Source organism: Protopterus annectens, chromosome 3.part1, assembly GCF_019279795.1.
Source record: "Protopterus annectens isolate FY-2018-M chromosome 3.part1, PAN1.0, whole genome shotgun sequence".
In the NCBI taxonomy this organism is placed as follows: Eukaryota; Metazoa; Chordata; order Ceratodontiformes; family Protopteridae; genus Protopterus; species Protopterus annectens.
The window spans coordinates 17080333-17094200 of record NC_056732.1 but is presented as its reverse complement, the minus strand read 5'-3'; the positions used below and the strand labels follow the sequence as shown (position 1 = coordinate 17094200).

At 40.5% G+C, this 13868-nt stretch overlaps 1 protein-coding gene across 1 annotated transcript in view; it reads right to left on the bottom strand.

Annotated features, from left to right (window-relative positions):
• Positions 1–12875, bottom strand: part of LOC122798839 (mucin-3A-like) — a 101643-nt gene extending 88768 nt beyond the window's left edge. Inside the window, exons 1-2 of the mRNA XM_044067962.1 lie at positions 11824–12875; positions 10607–11716 (exon numbers count right to left, since the gene is read on the bottom strand). Coding sequence (XP_043923897.1) covers positions 10607–11716; positions 11824–12875 — 2162 coding nt within the window. The remainder of the gene's footprint in view (positions 1–10606; positions 11717–11823) is intronic.
• Between the last annotated feature and the right edge of the window lie 993 nt (positions 12876–13868).

The following is a 13868-nucleotide window of genomic DNA, read 5'->3' as shown; positions in this document are numbered from 1 at the left end:
ATCCCCTCTAGCATCCTGGATCTTCTTTTCTTGTTATCCTCATGGTTGCCTACACTTCCTCTATTGAATCATAACTTTTCACAATAAGCCCCTCAACACAGTCAAGGCAATGCTGGAGGGGTCTCACTCTTAGATGCACTTCATCTACAGTCGGGGTCACTTCTCCCTTGCTTTTTATATTCATTTGGTCCTTCCTTCATTCGTAGGATTCAAAACATAACAGCACGTGACCAAATAAACACATTGGCATGAGATCTGTATGTGGTAATGATCAGCTATGCCACGTGAACATACAACGTTCTGTATGTGCTTTAGTTGACCATATGAACTGGCACATAATTATCTGTAAATGTAGTGCTTGTATGACAACATCCACAACGCCCATTCTGATCAATCTTCACAGGGTATGGATTGTAGTACAGAGATCACACTTTGGTAACGTTATTATAAACCTTACCTAAAGCAGGTCACATGTATGTTATTGCTTGTGTGAAGTATGCATAATAGATTAGAAGCATTAAACACCTCTAATGTATCAGGGTAGACAGTTAGCAGATATAGGCATAAGAATGCTTCTGCAATCAATATTCAGCAAAGCAGATAGGTACTACTGCATTTGAAGACCACTATGTCTAAAAGCATAACTCCCACCATACATGTTTGGAACCATTGCAGATATATGTACATGTGACTGTTAATGCAGACAGACTTATGGAATGTATTGGCAGACAATTACATAACATATGTCTCAACCACAGCTATTATTGTATAATGTCTAGAAAATGTACTGTACATGCACAGGGATTTATAGGCAATCAGATATGTACCAAAGACGTGTCATCTGTTCCTGCCATTGTGCTGCATGCAGGCAGTGTGGAGCCTAACGACACGTAGATGATAGGATGCGCACTGCATGTCTGTCATCCGACACTGCGTATCATGCAATGTACACATAGTACTGATGTTCAGCAAGGTGTGTGTCAACCATACATAGGGACACGGATGTTTTCTCAGTATGTGTGTATAGCAAGTTTATGTATGAAATTATATGAAAAGCCTAGTAGAGAAAGAAAAGACAAAAATAGCAAATTATAGTCCTGTAAAGTTATTAAACTGTAACTTCAAAATATTGGTAAAATAATTCAGTTGGTATTAATAAGGTAGCAGGAGATACGATATGCATATACAGAAGTGTATAGGAAATAATAAAGAAATAAGAAGACATCTGACAAATATAAAGCAGTATAAGCAGATAAGTGGATATGATATATGAATGTGTGATAATGAACTTCAGACCATATGCATAAACAGCATGCAAAGCCCTATACATGGGAAGGGCGCAATGTGTTTCATATTATGTTTCTGCATGGAGTCTGGGTGTCGTATTAACTATCACCATCTCTCTTGATTGAATGCCACAATTCCTCCTTCTTCAACACTCATGCCTGACTTTTGGTGATCTTCTGTCACACAATCCATCCACCTCTTTGCTGGATGTCCTCGCTTCCTCTTACCTTCTTCCTGACTGTCCCAAATCTTCTTCTCCAGATTGTCTTCTTTTCTGCGCATTTCCCTGAACCACAGTAATCTGCTCTCTTTGATCCTTTCTACAACTGGAGCTATTTTGGTTTCTTCTCTTAAGTTCTCATTTCTTCGTCTGTCCCACCGTGTGCACCCTCCCACCCATCTCAGGCACTTCATTTCCATCACCTCTAACTTCTTCAACTGCTCTTCATTAACTGCCCAGGTTTCTGTAACATACAGTAGTACTGGCTGCACCATTGTTCTGTACAGTTTACTTATCAGCATCTTTGTCATTCGTCTGACATATACAACCCCTGACACTCAGTGCCAGTTGGCTATAGCCCCTCTGATTCTAGCTTCGACTTCTTCATTCAGACTTCCCTTCTCCTCAGCCACACCTAGGGTCACAACTTTTCAATTTCCCACTTTTCCTCCATGCCTTCTTTTTTTTAATGACTTCATGGACTTCTGCATTTCACCACCAGCTTTCCTTATCAACCTTAGTTCCATACCTGGCTTTGCCACATATCTGTTCTGTAGTCCTCATACATGCTGTTTTGAGGCACTGACATTCTTCTACAACTCCTGTTCTTGGGGTGCTAAAGCCCTGAGTAATTCCTTGAAATGTTGTACATTCTCTATCTAGTCAGCTTTCAGGTCTTCAGCCTGTCCCTGTTTACCATAGAGCCTTCTCAGACCACTGCTTACAGCTGATTTTGGCAACCAGTGGTTTATGCTCTGGATTGACTGTTTCACTGGAGATAGCTTTGCAATCACTGATTCTGCCTTACTAGGAGTACGTTTAACTGAGTTGCATGTGGATTACTCTTGTATGTGATTTTGTGACTGTCAGGTATCTGAATATGCTCTTCTCCTCACTATCACATCCCTGCTGTGATAGTGAAGAGCTGAGGTTATGAATACTGCCCTATCATTAGGCTGAACTCTGTTTACCATGAGTTTGTCACTAATTCTGATGACATTCCTCACTGCCTTCTGAAGCTTCTCTCACCACAGTTCCCGCACTGTAGACTCTGGATCACAAGCCAAGTGGCTTCACTGCACTGCCCTTTCATCTTGTCTCTTGGATAAATAGGATGTCCAGCCTCCTCTGTACCACCATGTCATCCACTTCCAAACTCCAATTTCTAGTTCGTGTTTGGCAAGTTGATTGATTTTATGTCCAAAATTTCACAAAACAGAGCTCTTCCAGGTAACTGGATACGGACTGGCCAGATACACCCCCCACTGTTAGCATGGGTTCCTGACAGAGGTTAGGTCCTCAACCCATTTATCACTGGCAAATACTCATGCCCATTCGACAGGATTAGCAAATCACCTAGAGCCATATTTTACACCATCAAGTGGCACACCCTGCCATGACATGCAATCTGTGACCCATGTCCAGGAAGCAGGTGTAGAACAGCTAGACGTACTGGTGAACCAACATGAAATTAAATCCAGTAGCAAAAAGGCACAGCACAACCATACATGTAAAACAAGGTTTATTACTTCAAGCTTTCGAGTTGAAACTCTTTCAAGAATCTTGAAAAAGAGTTTCACCTCGAAAGCTTGAAGTAATAAACCTTGTTTTACATAGATGGTTGTGCTGTGCCTTTTCGTTACTCAATCTGTCAACCATATTATTCCATCTTGAGGACAGTGAGCACCACAGTTGATGCCCAAAGCGGTTGGTGTGTACACTCAGTATGTTTTTTGGAAGTGGGAGGAGCCCCACAGAGACATAGGGAGAACATGCAAACTCCAAACAGGCATTGGCCAGAAGTCAGGATAGAACCTTGTACATTGTGCATGGGAGGCGAAGACCTTAACCATTATGCCAACTGGTCTCTCATATGTGGTACAGAAAGTAGCATGATTCAAAAATACAATTGCGCCACTTGTCCATGTTTTACATAAACACCCTCCCCCCAGCAGTGAATTGTGAGTTTTTTAAAGCAGGTGACCTTGCACTTCGGTGTAGGGGTATAACAGTAACAGGGCAACAGTGTCTGAAAGCTAAACAAATGATGCAGCAGCAAGCAAATGAGGAAGAGCACATTTGTAGACGTAAAGCAATTTGTATTCATATGTTAGTGCTACTGTGAGTGTGTGTGTGTGTGTGTGTGTGTGTGTGTGTGTGTGTGTATGTGTCTCTACATACCAGACACATATACATACATACATACACACACACACACACACACACACACACACACACACACACACACACACACACACACACACACACACACACACACACACACACACACACACACACACACACACACACACACACACATATATATATATATATTTATGTGTACACACGTGTATACACGCATACAGACAACTCCCCCACACATGCATACATAACTACAAACATACACAACACTGTGTGTATACACACATCTATATATTTGAATGGTGGAACGGTATATAAGTAGCCAGTGCAGTAAATCTGCCTACAGAGATGTATAGTCTGCAGATACAGATATGACAAATGGTGCTACTTCACTGGTTGTTTTGCACAGGAGTGCAGCGTGACACATATATCACAGCAGAATGCCACAACTACTTCTGTAGTTTACCTGCACTGCCACATACTTTCATACACTGCTGTAGTCATTGTGCACAGCGGGTAAAGAGTCATGCCTTTAATATGGTGCTATTGTACTACTAACAGCCATATGTTACAGGGGGGGCACATGCCTTTAATATGGTGCTATTGTACTACTAACAGCCATATGTTACAGGGGGGGCGCATGCCTTTAATATGGTGCTATTGCACTACTAACAGCCATATGTTACAGGGGGGGCACATGCCTTTAATATGGTGCTATTGCACTACTAACAGCCATATGTTACAGGGGGGGCACATGCCTTTAATATGGTGCTATTGTACTACTAACAGCCATATGTTACAGGGGGGGCACATGCCTTTAATATGGTGCTATTGTACTACTAACAGCCATATGTTACAGGGGGGGCACATGCCTTTAATATGGTGCTATTGCACTACTAACAGCCATATGTTACAGGGGGGGCACATGCCTTTAATATGGTGCTATTGCACTACTAACAGCCATATGTTACAGGGGGGGCACGTGCCTTTAATATGGTGCTATTGTACTACTAGCAGCCATATGTTACAGGGGGGGCACATGCCTTTAATATGGTGCTATTGTACTACTAACAGCCATATGTTACAGGGGGGGCACATGCCTTTAATATGGTGCTATTGCACTACTAACAGCCATATGTTACAGGGGGGGCACATGCCTTTAATATGGTGCTATTGCACTACTAATAGCCATATGTTACAGGGCGGGGGGCACATGCCTTTAATATGGTTCTATTGTACTACTAACAGCCATATGTTACAGGGGGGGCACATGCCTTTAATATGGTGCTATTGTACTACTAACAGCCATATGTTACAGGGGGGCACATGCCTTTAATATGGTGCTATTGTACTACTAACAGCCATATGTTACGGGGGGGGCACATGCCTTTAATATGGTGCTATTGTACTACTAACAGCCATATGTTACAGGGGGGGCACATGCCTTTAATATGGTGCTATTGTACTACTAACAGACATATGTTACAGGGGGGGCACATGTCTTTAATATGGTGCTATTGTACTACTAACAGCCATATGTTACAGGGGGGGCACATGTCTTTAATATGGTGCTATTGTACTACTAACAGCCATATGTTACAGGGGGGCACATGCCTTTAATATGGTGCTATTGTACTACTAACAGCCATATGTTACAGGGGGGGCACATGCCTTTAATATGGTGCTATTGTACTACTAACAGCCATATGTTACAGGGGGGGGCACATGCCTTTAATATGGTGCTATTGCACTATTAACAGCCATATGTTACAGGGGGGGGCACATGCCTTTAATATGGTGATATTGTACTACTAACAGCCATATGTTACAGGGGGGGCACATGCCTTTAATATGGTGCTATTGTACTACTAACAGCCATATGTTACAGGGGGGCACATGCCTTTAATATGGTGCTATTGTACTACTAACAGCCATATGTTACAGGGGGGGGCACATGCCTTTAATATGGTGCTATTGTACTACTAACAGCCATATGTTACAGGGGGGGGCACATGCCTTTAATATGGTGCTATTGCACTATTAACAGCCATATGTTACAGGGGGGGCACATGCCTTTAATATGGTGCTATTGTACTACTAACAGACATATGTTACAGGGGGGGTGGCATTGTTCAGTCATTTTGCATCACTCAAATCCCAAGATGATTTATAAATATTGTGACTTTCTTTGCCATGGCAGCAGATATGAAGGTAGCTATTGTTGTTTTTGTTCCACACTTTCACTATTGCTGCTTTGGTACACTGTGAAAGAAGGGGACTATGTTGTTATTCTGCATTGCAGTGGTTGGATGTGTTACTTTAGTTGTTATTCTGCACTACAGTGGTTGGATGCATTATTTTACTTGTTATTCTGCACTGAAGTGGTTGGAGACGTTATTTTAGTTGTTATTCTGCACTGCAGTGGTTGGATGTGTTATTTTAGTTGTTATTCTGCACTGCAGTGATTGGATGCATTATTTTAGATATTCTGACCATCTGCACATCTTTATTCAGTGTTACAACAAACATTTTGTTAATATAAAGCATGCAGGTGTATGGAAAATTCTGTCACTATTTGAAGGCTGTCAGTTTAAAAGTACTTCTATACATAATTTTGCAAAGCACATTGAGAAATGTATACGTGCCTTAAAATTAAATATGTGGAAAATTCTGGACAGTTACATATCAAGCATAAGGTTTGATAAATTATATAGAGAAATATGCAGACCTAAGATGAATGAATATATAAATAAGGAAATGCAGATTAAACTTGCAGTAAACCAAGTCTGTCCATTAAGCAAATGGCTATCTGTATTTCCATGGCTGGAATACTGTGGTAGGCAAAAGAAAAAGAAGGCATGTGGAATTTAACGAGAAAGGAAGGAATAAAGATCAACTGATACATATTTATTCAGACGATGTAACTTTAACAGCAAAAATATGCGATAAAAATAATAGTGTCAGTAAATACAGCTCCTCGAGGAATTAGATTTCATCTTGAGTAAAGAGAAAAGAAATGTTCTGTTAAAAGTGAAGCAAAAGGTTTAACGGAGTAAAAATGTAGATGTGATGGGGAAGGAATATCAAACGAAGCTGGATGGTGAAGAAGTTGTTCTATGACATTTAGGAAAAGCTGCACATGATTAAAACGTGTTTATTAGGTTTAACTAGTCATGGGATGGGGGCTGGCGGATCTACTACCATTTCCTCCCCACATCTGTACTGGGATCACTATAGTGTTGTAGAACATGTTGCCAATCACAGCTTAAATTCACACACTCTTGTAATATGTGTACTTGAGCTCATCATATTACGAGAAAATGAGGCACATATAATAACCACTTTTTCTGGGGTTGGGGGTGTCGAGATGGCATAGTGCAGCTTTCCCAAAGAAGGACTTGAGTAGAACTCCTTATATAGTGTCAGTGTCTGAAGAGGTAGCAGATTTACCTTTGATGCTTGAAAATACAAAGACTGGATTTCGATTCCCACACCAGCTGCCTGGATTTGTTTTCCTGTACTGATGCTTGTGTGCAGCATAATGGGATGATGCAGTCATGAGTGCGCCGTCCTTCAGACGAGAGGTTAAACCAAGATCCTATTTGTCTAAAATGGTGACAGCTCATGTGGATGTAAAAGAATTGCATAGCACATACTGAAAAGAGTAGCGGTGATTTAAATTTTATTTTCATCAAACCAAATAAGCAGATGCATACATTTTATATATATACACACACACACACACACACACACACACACACACACGTACATGCTTACACTGCAGTTCTTTTTCTCTATTAGCTGTATGTATTTACATATTTATATAAGAATATGTATTCTGCAATGTTCTTTTACTCTCCTGCCTTTTGTTCTATAACCAAAAGCAGACGTCATTTAGCAGTTCCACAATGTCCTGCTCATATTTCCACTATACAATAGGAATACTACTTTGAGTCTCATCTGACAATAGGCTAGAGACCTAGTGGGAAAAGCCTGGTCAACAAAGCATACATTTATTTATTTATTTTATTTTACATTTGTTGACCGGGATAGTCCAACTGGATATATGTCCATTTTCAACGGCGACCTGAGGAGAAAAGCTCCAGATAACACAGACAGAACATAACAGATATGAGTATATATTTACAAAGCCCTCTAGTAGGTACTCCCAGTATAAACATTGTGTAATAGTATACAAAAACAACAGGTTGCAGCAACTTATTATGAGCAAGAGATGTGTACAATATTAATTTAAATAAGGCATTGAATATGTAGTGATTAATCAGGGTTAGTACAGGGACATAGCCAGAGCTCTTTAAAATACTGTTTGTGGCCTTTTTTGAAGAGACTTAAAGAAGGTTCGAAGGTAAGGTTAGATGGACGTGAATTCCAAGTTTTACCAATTATGTTAATATAAAAAAAATAAATAAAACCAATGGTAATGTAACATCACTGTGACTTGGCTAACTGAAGGCACAACATCTTGCCAAAAGCAGAAAAATGAGTATGGATCTGTAGTAGTATATTCTTTAGTGCTCTACATAAGCTGACCTTTAGCTATAAGCAAATATCTGTTCAAGAACATCTTTTCATTTGAATCTAAGATTTACTGGTGAAGATAAAACACTAAAATACACCAGAAAAGAAAAAAAAAACACTTGTCCTGCACAGTTAGGAAACAAATATGAACTAACTTCATAATTCATAACTAAAAAAATATATATATATAAATAAAATAAAATAAATAAATAACTTAATTATGCACTCCTGTAAAAAGTTGTTTGAATATCGAAAATGATAACTGAAACTATATTGTGCCAACACAGCACCCCACTGCCTGCCTCCAAATCATAAACACATAAACACAGAAAGAATCAGGTGCTGCCTCTGGGAATGGACTGTGTATAAAACCTGCTCAATATGGATGCGAGAAAAGTAGTGTGTATGTTAAACAGTTGTATTACATAAAAATATTTGCCTCATGTCTCCCTTATGTCTTAACTAAAAGCCAGTAGTGAATGATATTAAACTGCAATGTTTCACTCATGGCAGTTAGGAATAAGTTTTCTAGGTTAAGTCACTCACTATGGCCTTGTTCATTCTTCCCATCACCTCTGTATTGAAATCAGGATACTCCAATTTTTTATGGTCACTTTGTCTCAATGTTGGAACAAAAACCTGTTTCATTTTCTTAATCTCTGCTCTGTGTTATGCTACCCTCAGGAGTGTTTCTTAGACGTAAATTGCAGAACAGAACATTGGTGAGACTATTTATTTATTTGACATTTGTTTACTAGGAAAGTCCAACTGGGCAATAAAGAAACCATTTTCAGTGGAGGCCTGGGGAGAAAAGCTCTATAAGACAATATGTTTATATATGAAACGATATTAGACGAACAGATTACTGTAGTAGTATAAACATAAACATTTACTTAACAGCAGCTGAAATATTCAACACCACAGCAGCACTAATATAACAACTGGTTACAAAACATAGGATAGTTCCAGTGTATTCTCCATTTAAGTCTAAGCTAGTCACAGAATTACGCATTGGGGCAGTTATTAGGAAGATCTAAAGTAGTCGAGATGGTTGTTCTAAAGAAAAGGGACATGGTGTAGTAGTAGGAACAGGGGAGGGGAGGTGTACAATGAATAGGAACAGTGAGAGTATTAAGGCAGATGAAGTTAGGAGTAGCAGAGGTAGGAAGTGGAGGTGTGAGGATGTGGCAAGACTTATCAGCCTGGGGTTGAGCAGGAGCAGATCCAGGATTAAGTGAGATGTTCCTTAAGTGTGAGTTTGAAGGCCGTGTGTATGTGGTTGGGTCTGATAGATAAGGGGAGGGTGTTCCAGATTTTAGCTATGGAGAAAGAGTATAGGTTATGAACAGCTGATTTCATGGGACAATGTTCTTGTAAAAACATCTTGTTTTCTGATCTAAGAAATCAGTTTGTTATGTAACAGTGGAAGATTGTATTTAATGCTGGGCAAGCTATGGGTCTATGAATGATTTTGTGTGCTGTGTTGCGCTAGATGAAGGTAAGATAATATAGAAGTTCAAGCCAAATGAGATTGCGGATGGGGGGGGTATACTGTGATGACTGGAGTATTTTGCATTGGTGGCAAACTTAGCGATTTGGTTGTAGCAAGTTTCAAACTTAGATTTTAGGCAGGTTGGGAGGTTAGTGAGAACTGGGCCTGCATATAAGAAAGTGGGTAGGAGATAGGAAGTAGCTAGTGTGCATTTAGTGTGAGAGTCTAGGAAATATTTGTGCCAGTACAGAATTCCAAGTTTCTGGTGTGTTTTCTTAATGCTATTTTATATATGTTGGTCAAACTTAAGGTGTTCGTCAATGGTGACACCTAGTAGTTTTGTGTGAGGAACTCATTCGATTATTGTGTTGTTCTGTGAGAGAATAGTAAATTGCCTTTTATTTAGGGAGTGCATTTTGGGGGTGAAAAGTATATATTTAGCTTTATTGGGGTTAAGGAGAAGTAGATTATTAGTAAGCCATCTCCCAGTGGATGTAAAAGCAGTTTGGGTGATTGGCTGGAGATGTGATATAGAATTGGATGAACAGATGACTGCAGAGTCATCAGCATATTGTATGAGTGTACTCTGTTGGGAGTAGGTGTATAGATCATTAGCAAAGTTGTTGAATAAGGGGGCAGACAAGGATGGATCCTTAGAAAACTCCAATAGAGGTGACCTGGAAAGAAGAGAGGGAGTCTAGCTATTTAATTGCCTGCTGTTTAAAACAGTCTCTGGAGGTCTGTCACTCAGATGAATACCAGAGATCCTTCTGGATATCGCGTCAGCTCTACAAATGTCTTTACTGATATCATCAGTGAATTACTCCTTCCTCAGGACCAGCCTGCATCACTTTTAGCTACTACACGTATGTGGCAGGTTATACAGCTCAGTCTCGCAGATACTACACGTGTGTGGCAGGTCATACAGCTTAGTTTCACAGATACTACATGTATGTGGCAGGCCATACAGCTCAGTCTCACAGATACTACACGTATGTGGTGGGTCATACAGTTCAGTCTCACAGATACTACATGTATGTGGTGGGTCATACAGCTCAGTCTCACAGATACTACACGTATGTGGCGGGTCATACAGCTCAGTCTCACAGATACTACACATATGTGGCAAGTCATACAGCTCAGTCTCACAGATACTACACGTATGTGGCAGGTCATACACCTCAGTCTCACAGATACTACATGTATGTGGCAGGTCATACAGCTCAGTCTCACAGATACTACATATACGTGGCAGATCATACAGCTCTGTCTCACAGATACTACACATATGTGGCAGGTCATACAGCTCAGTCTCACAGATACAACATGTATGTGGCAGGTCATACAGCTCAGTCTCACAGATACTACATGTATGTGGTGGGTCATACAGCTCAGTCTCACAGATACTACACATATGTGGTGGGACATACAGTTCAGTCTCACAGATACTACACATATGTGGCGGGTCATACAGTTCAGTCTCACGGATAATACACATATGTGGCAGGTCATACAGCTCAGTCTCACAGATACTACACATATGTGGTGGATCATACAGCTCAGTCTCACAGATACTACACATATGTGACAGGTCATACAGCTCAGTCTCACAGATACTACACATATGTGGCAGGTCATACAGCTCAGTCTCACAGATATTACATGTATGTGGCAGGTCATACAGTTCAGTCTCACAGATACTACACATATGTGGCAGGTCATACAGTTCATTCACATGGATACTACACATATGTGGCGGGTCATACAGCTCAGTCTCACAGATACTACATATATGTGGCGGGTCATACAGCTCAGCCTCACAGATACTACATGTTTGTGGCGGGTCATACAGCTCAGTCTCATGGATACTACACATATGTGGTGGGTCATACAGCTCAGTCTCACGGATACTACATGTATGTGGCGGGTCATACAGCTCAGTCTCATAGATACTACACGTATGTGGCGGGTCATACAGCTCAGTCTCACAGATACTACATGTATGTGGCGGGTCATACAGCTCAGTCTCACAGATACTACATGTATGTGGCGGTCATGCAGCTCAGTCTTACAGATACTACACGTATGTGGCAGGTCATACACCTCAGTCTCACAGATACTACATGTATGTGGCAGGTCATACAGCTCAGTCTCACAGATACTACATATACGTGGCAGATCATACAGCTCAGTCTCACAGATACTATACATATGTGGCAGGTCATGCAGCTCAGTCTCACAGATATTACACCTATGTGGCGGGTCATACAGTTCAGTCTCACAGATACTACACATATGTGGCGGGTCATATAATTCAGTCTCACAGATACTACACGTATGCGATGGGTCATACAGCTCATTCTCACATATACTACATGTATGTGGCGGGTCATACAGCTCAGCCTCACAGGTGCTACACATATGTGGTGGGTCATACAGCTCAGTCTCACGGATACTACACATATGTGTCGTGTCATACAGCTCAGTCTCACAAATACTACATATATGTGGAGAGTCATACAGCTCAGTCTTATGGATACCACACATATGTAGCGGGTCATACAGCTCAGTCTCATGGATACTATATGTATGTGGCAGATCATACAGCTCAGTCTCACAGATACTACACATATGTGGCGGGTCATACAGCTCAGTCTCAGAGATACTACACATATGTGGCAGGTCATACAGCTCAGTCTCATGGATACTACATATATGTGGTGGGTCATACAGCTCAGTCTCACAGATACTACACATATGTGGTGGGTCATACAGCTCAGTCTCACGGATACTACACATATGTGGTGGGTCATACAGCTCAGTCTCATGGATACTACACATATGTGGCGGGTCATACATCTCAGTCTTACAGATACTACATGTATGTGGCAGGTCATACAGCTCAGTCTCACAGATACTACACATATGTGGCAGGTCATACAGCTCAGTCTCACAGATACTACATGTATGTGGCTGGTCATACAGCTCAGTCTCACAGATGCTACATGTATGTGGTGGGTCATACAGCTCAGTCTCACAGATACTACACATATGTGGTGGGTCATACAGCTCAGTCTCACAGATACTACACATATGTGGCAGGTCATACAGCTTAGTCGCATGGATACTACATGTATATGGCAGGTCATACAGCTCCATCTCACAGATGCTACACATATGTGGCGGGTCATACATCTCAGACTCACTGATACTACACGTATGTGGCGGGTCATACAGCTCAGTCTCACAGATACTACATGTATGTGGCGGGTCATTCACCTTAGTCTCACAGGTACTACACATATGTGGCAGGTCATACAGCTCAGTCTCACAGATACTACATGTATGTAGCATGTCATACAGCTCAGTCTCACAGATACTACATGTATGTGGCGGGTCATACAGGTCAGTCTCATGAATACTACACATATGTGGTGGATCATACAGCTCAGTCTCACAGATACTACACGTATGTGGCGGGTCATACAGCTCAGTCTCACAGATACTACATGGATGTGGCGGGTCATATAGCTCAGTCTCACAGATACTACATGTATGTGGCGGGTCATACAGCTCAGTCTCACAGATACTACACGTATGTTGCGGGTTATACAGTTAAGTCTCAGTATGACATATTGATATATTTTACATTTTTACAATACCCTCATTTATACATTATTAGTAAATCATGTTGCTCATTAGACAATCCTTTTCTTTTTACAATCTTATTTCTTTATTTTTAAAATCTGCATGCCATGCATTAGAGAGCTTTTTCAGAGTATTCACTTTATCATGCAGTAGGAACATCAGCAGTCCACCCTTCCATTATGAAGGTATTTATTTATTTTTTTGTAAATATTTTTATTCATTTCCAAAAACAAGAAAAAATGAATGCAGGTTATTTATGACAGTGAAGTATTTACAAATTATTTAAAAAGGTGGGCTAAAACCTCTAAAGAGATATCAAACATTAAAACCAAAATAAAGTATTTACAAGGGTGTCTATTGTTGGCATGTAATTGACTTTCTATACAATTGTTTCCTGATTATAATCTGCTACAGTCATTACTCTCCCGTATTTCAGTTACTTTTTGCCATGCTATATATAATGATGTAGTTCTTTCAGTTCTTCCTTTAATAGTGTTCATTTCCAATTGCGATACTACTGACACCATATTCATGAATCGC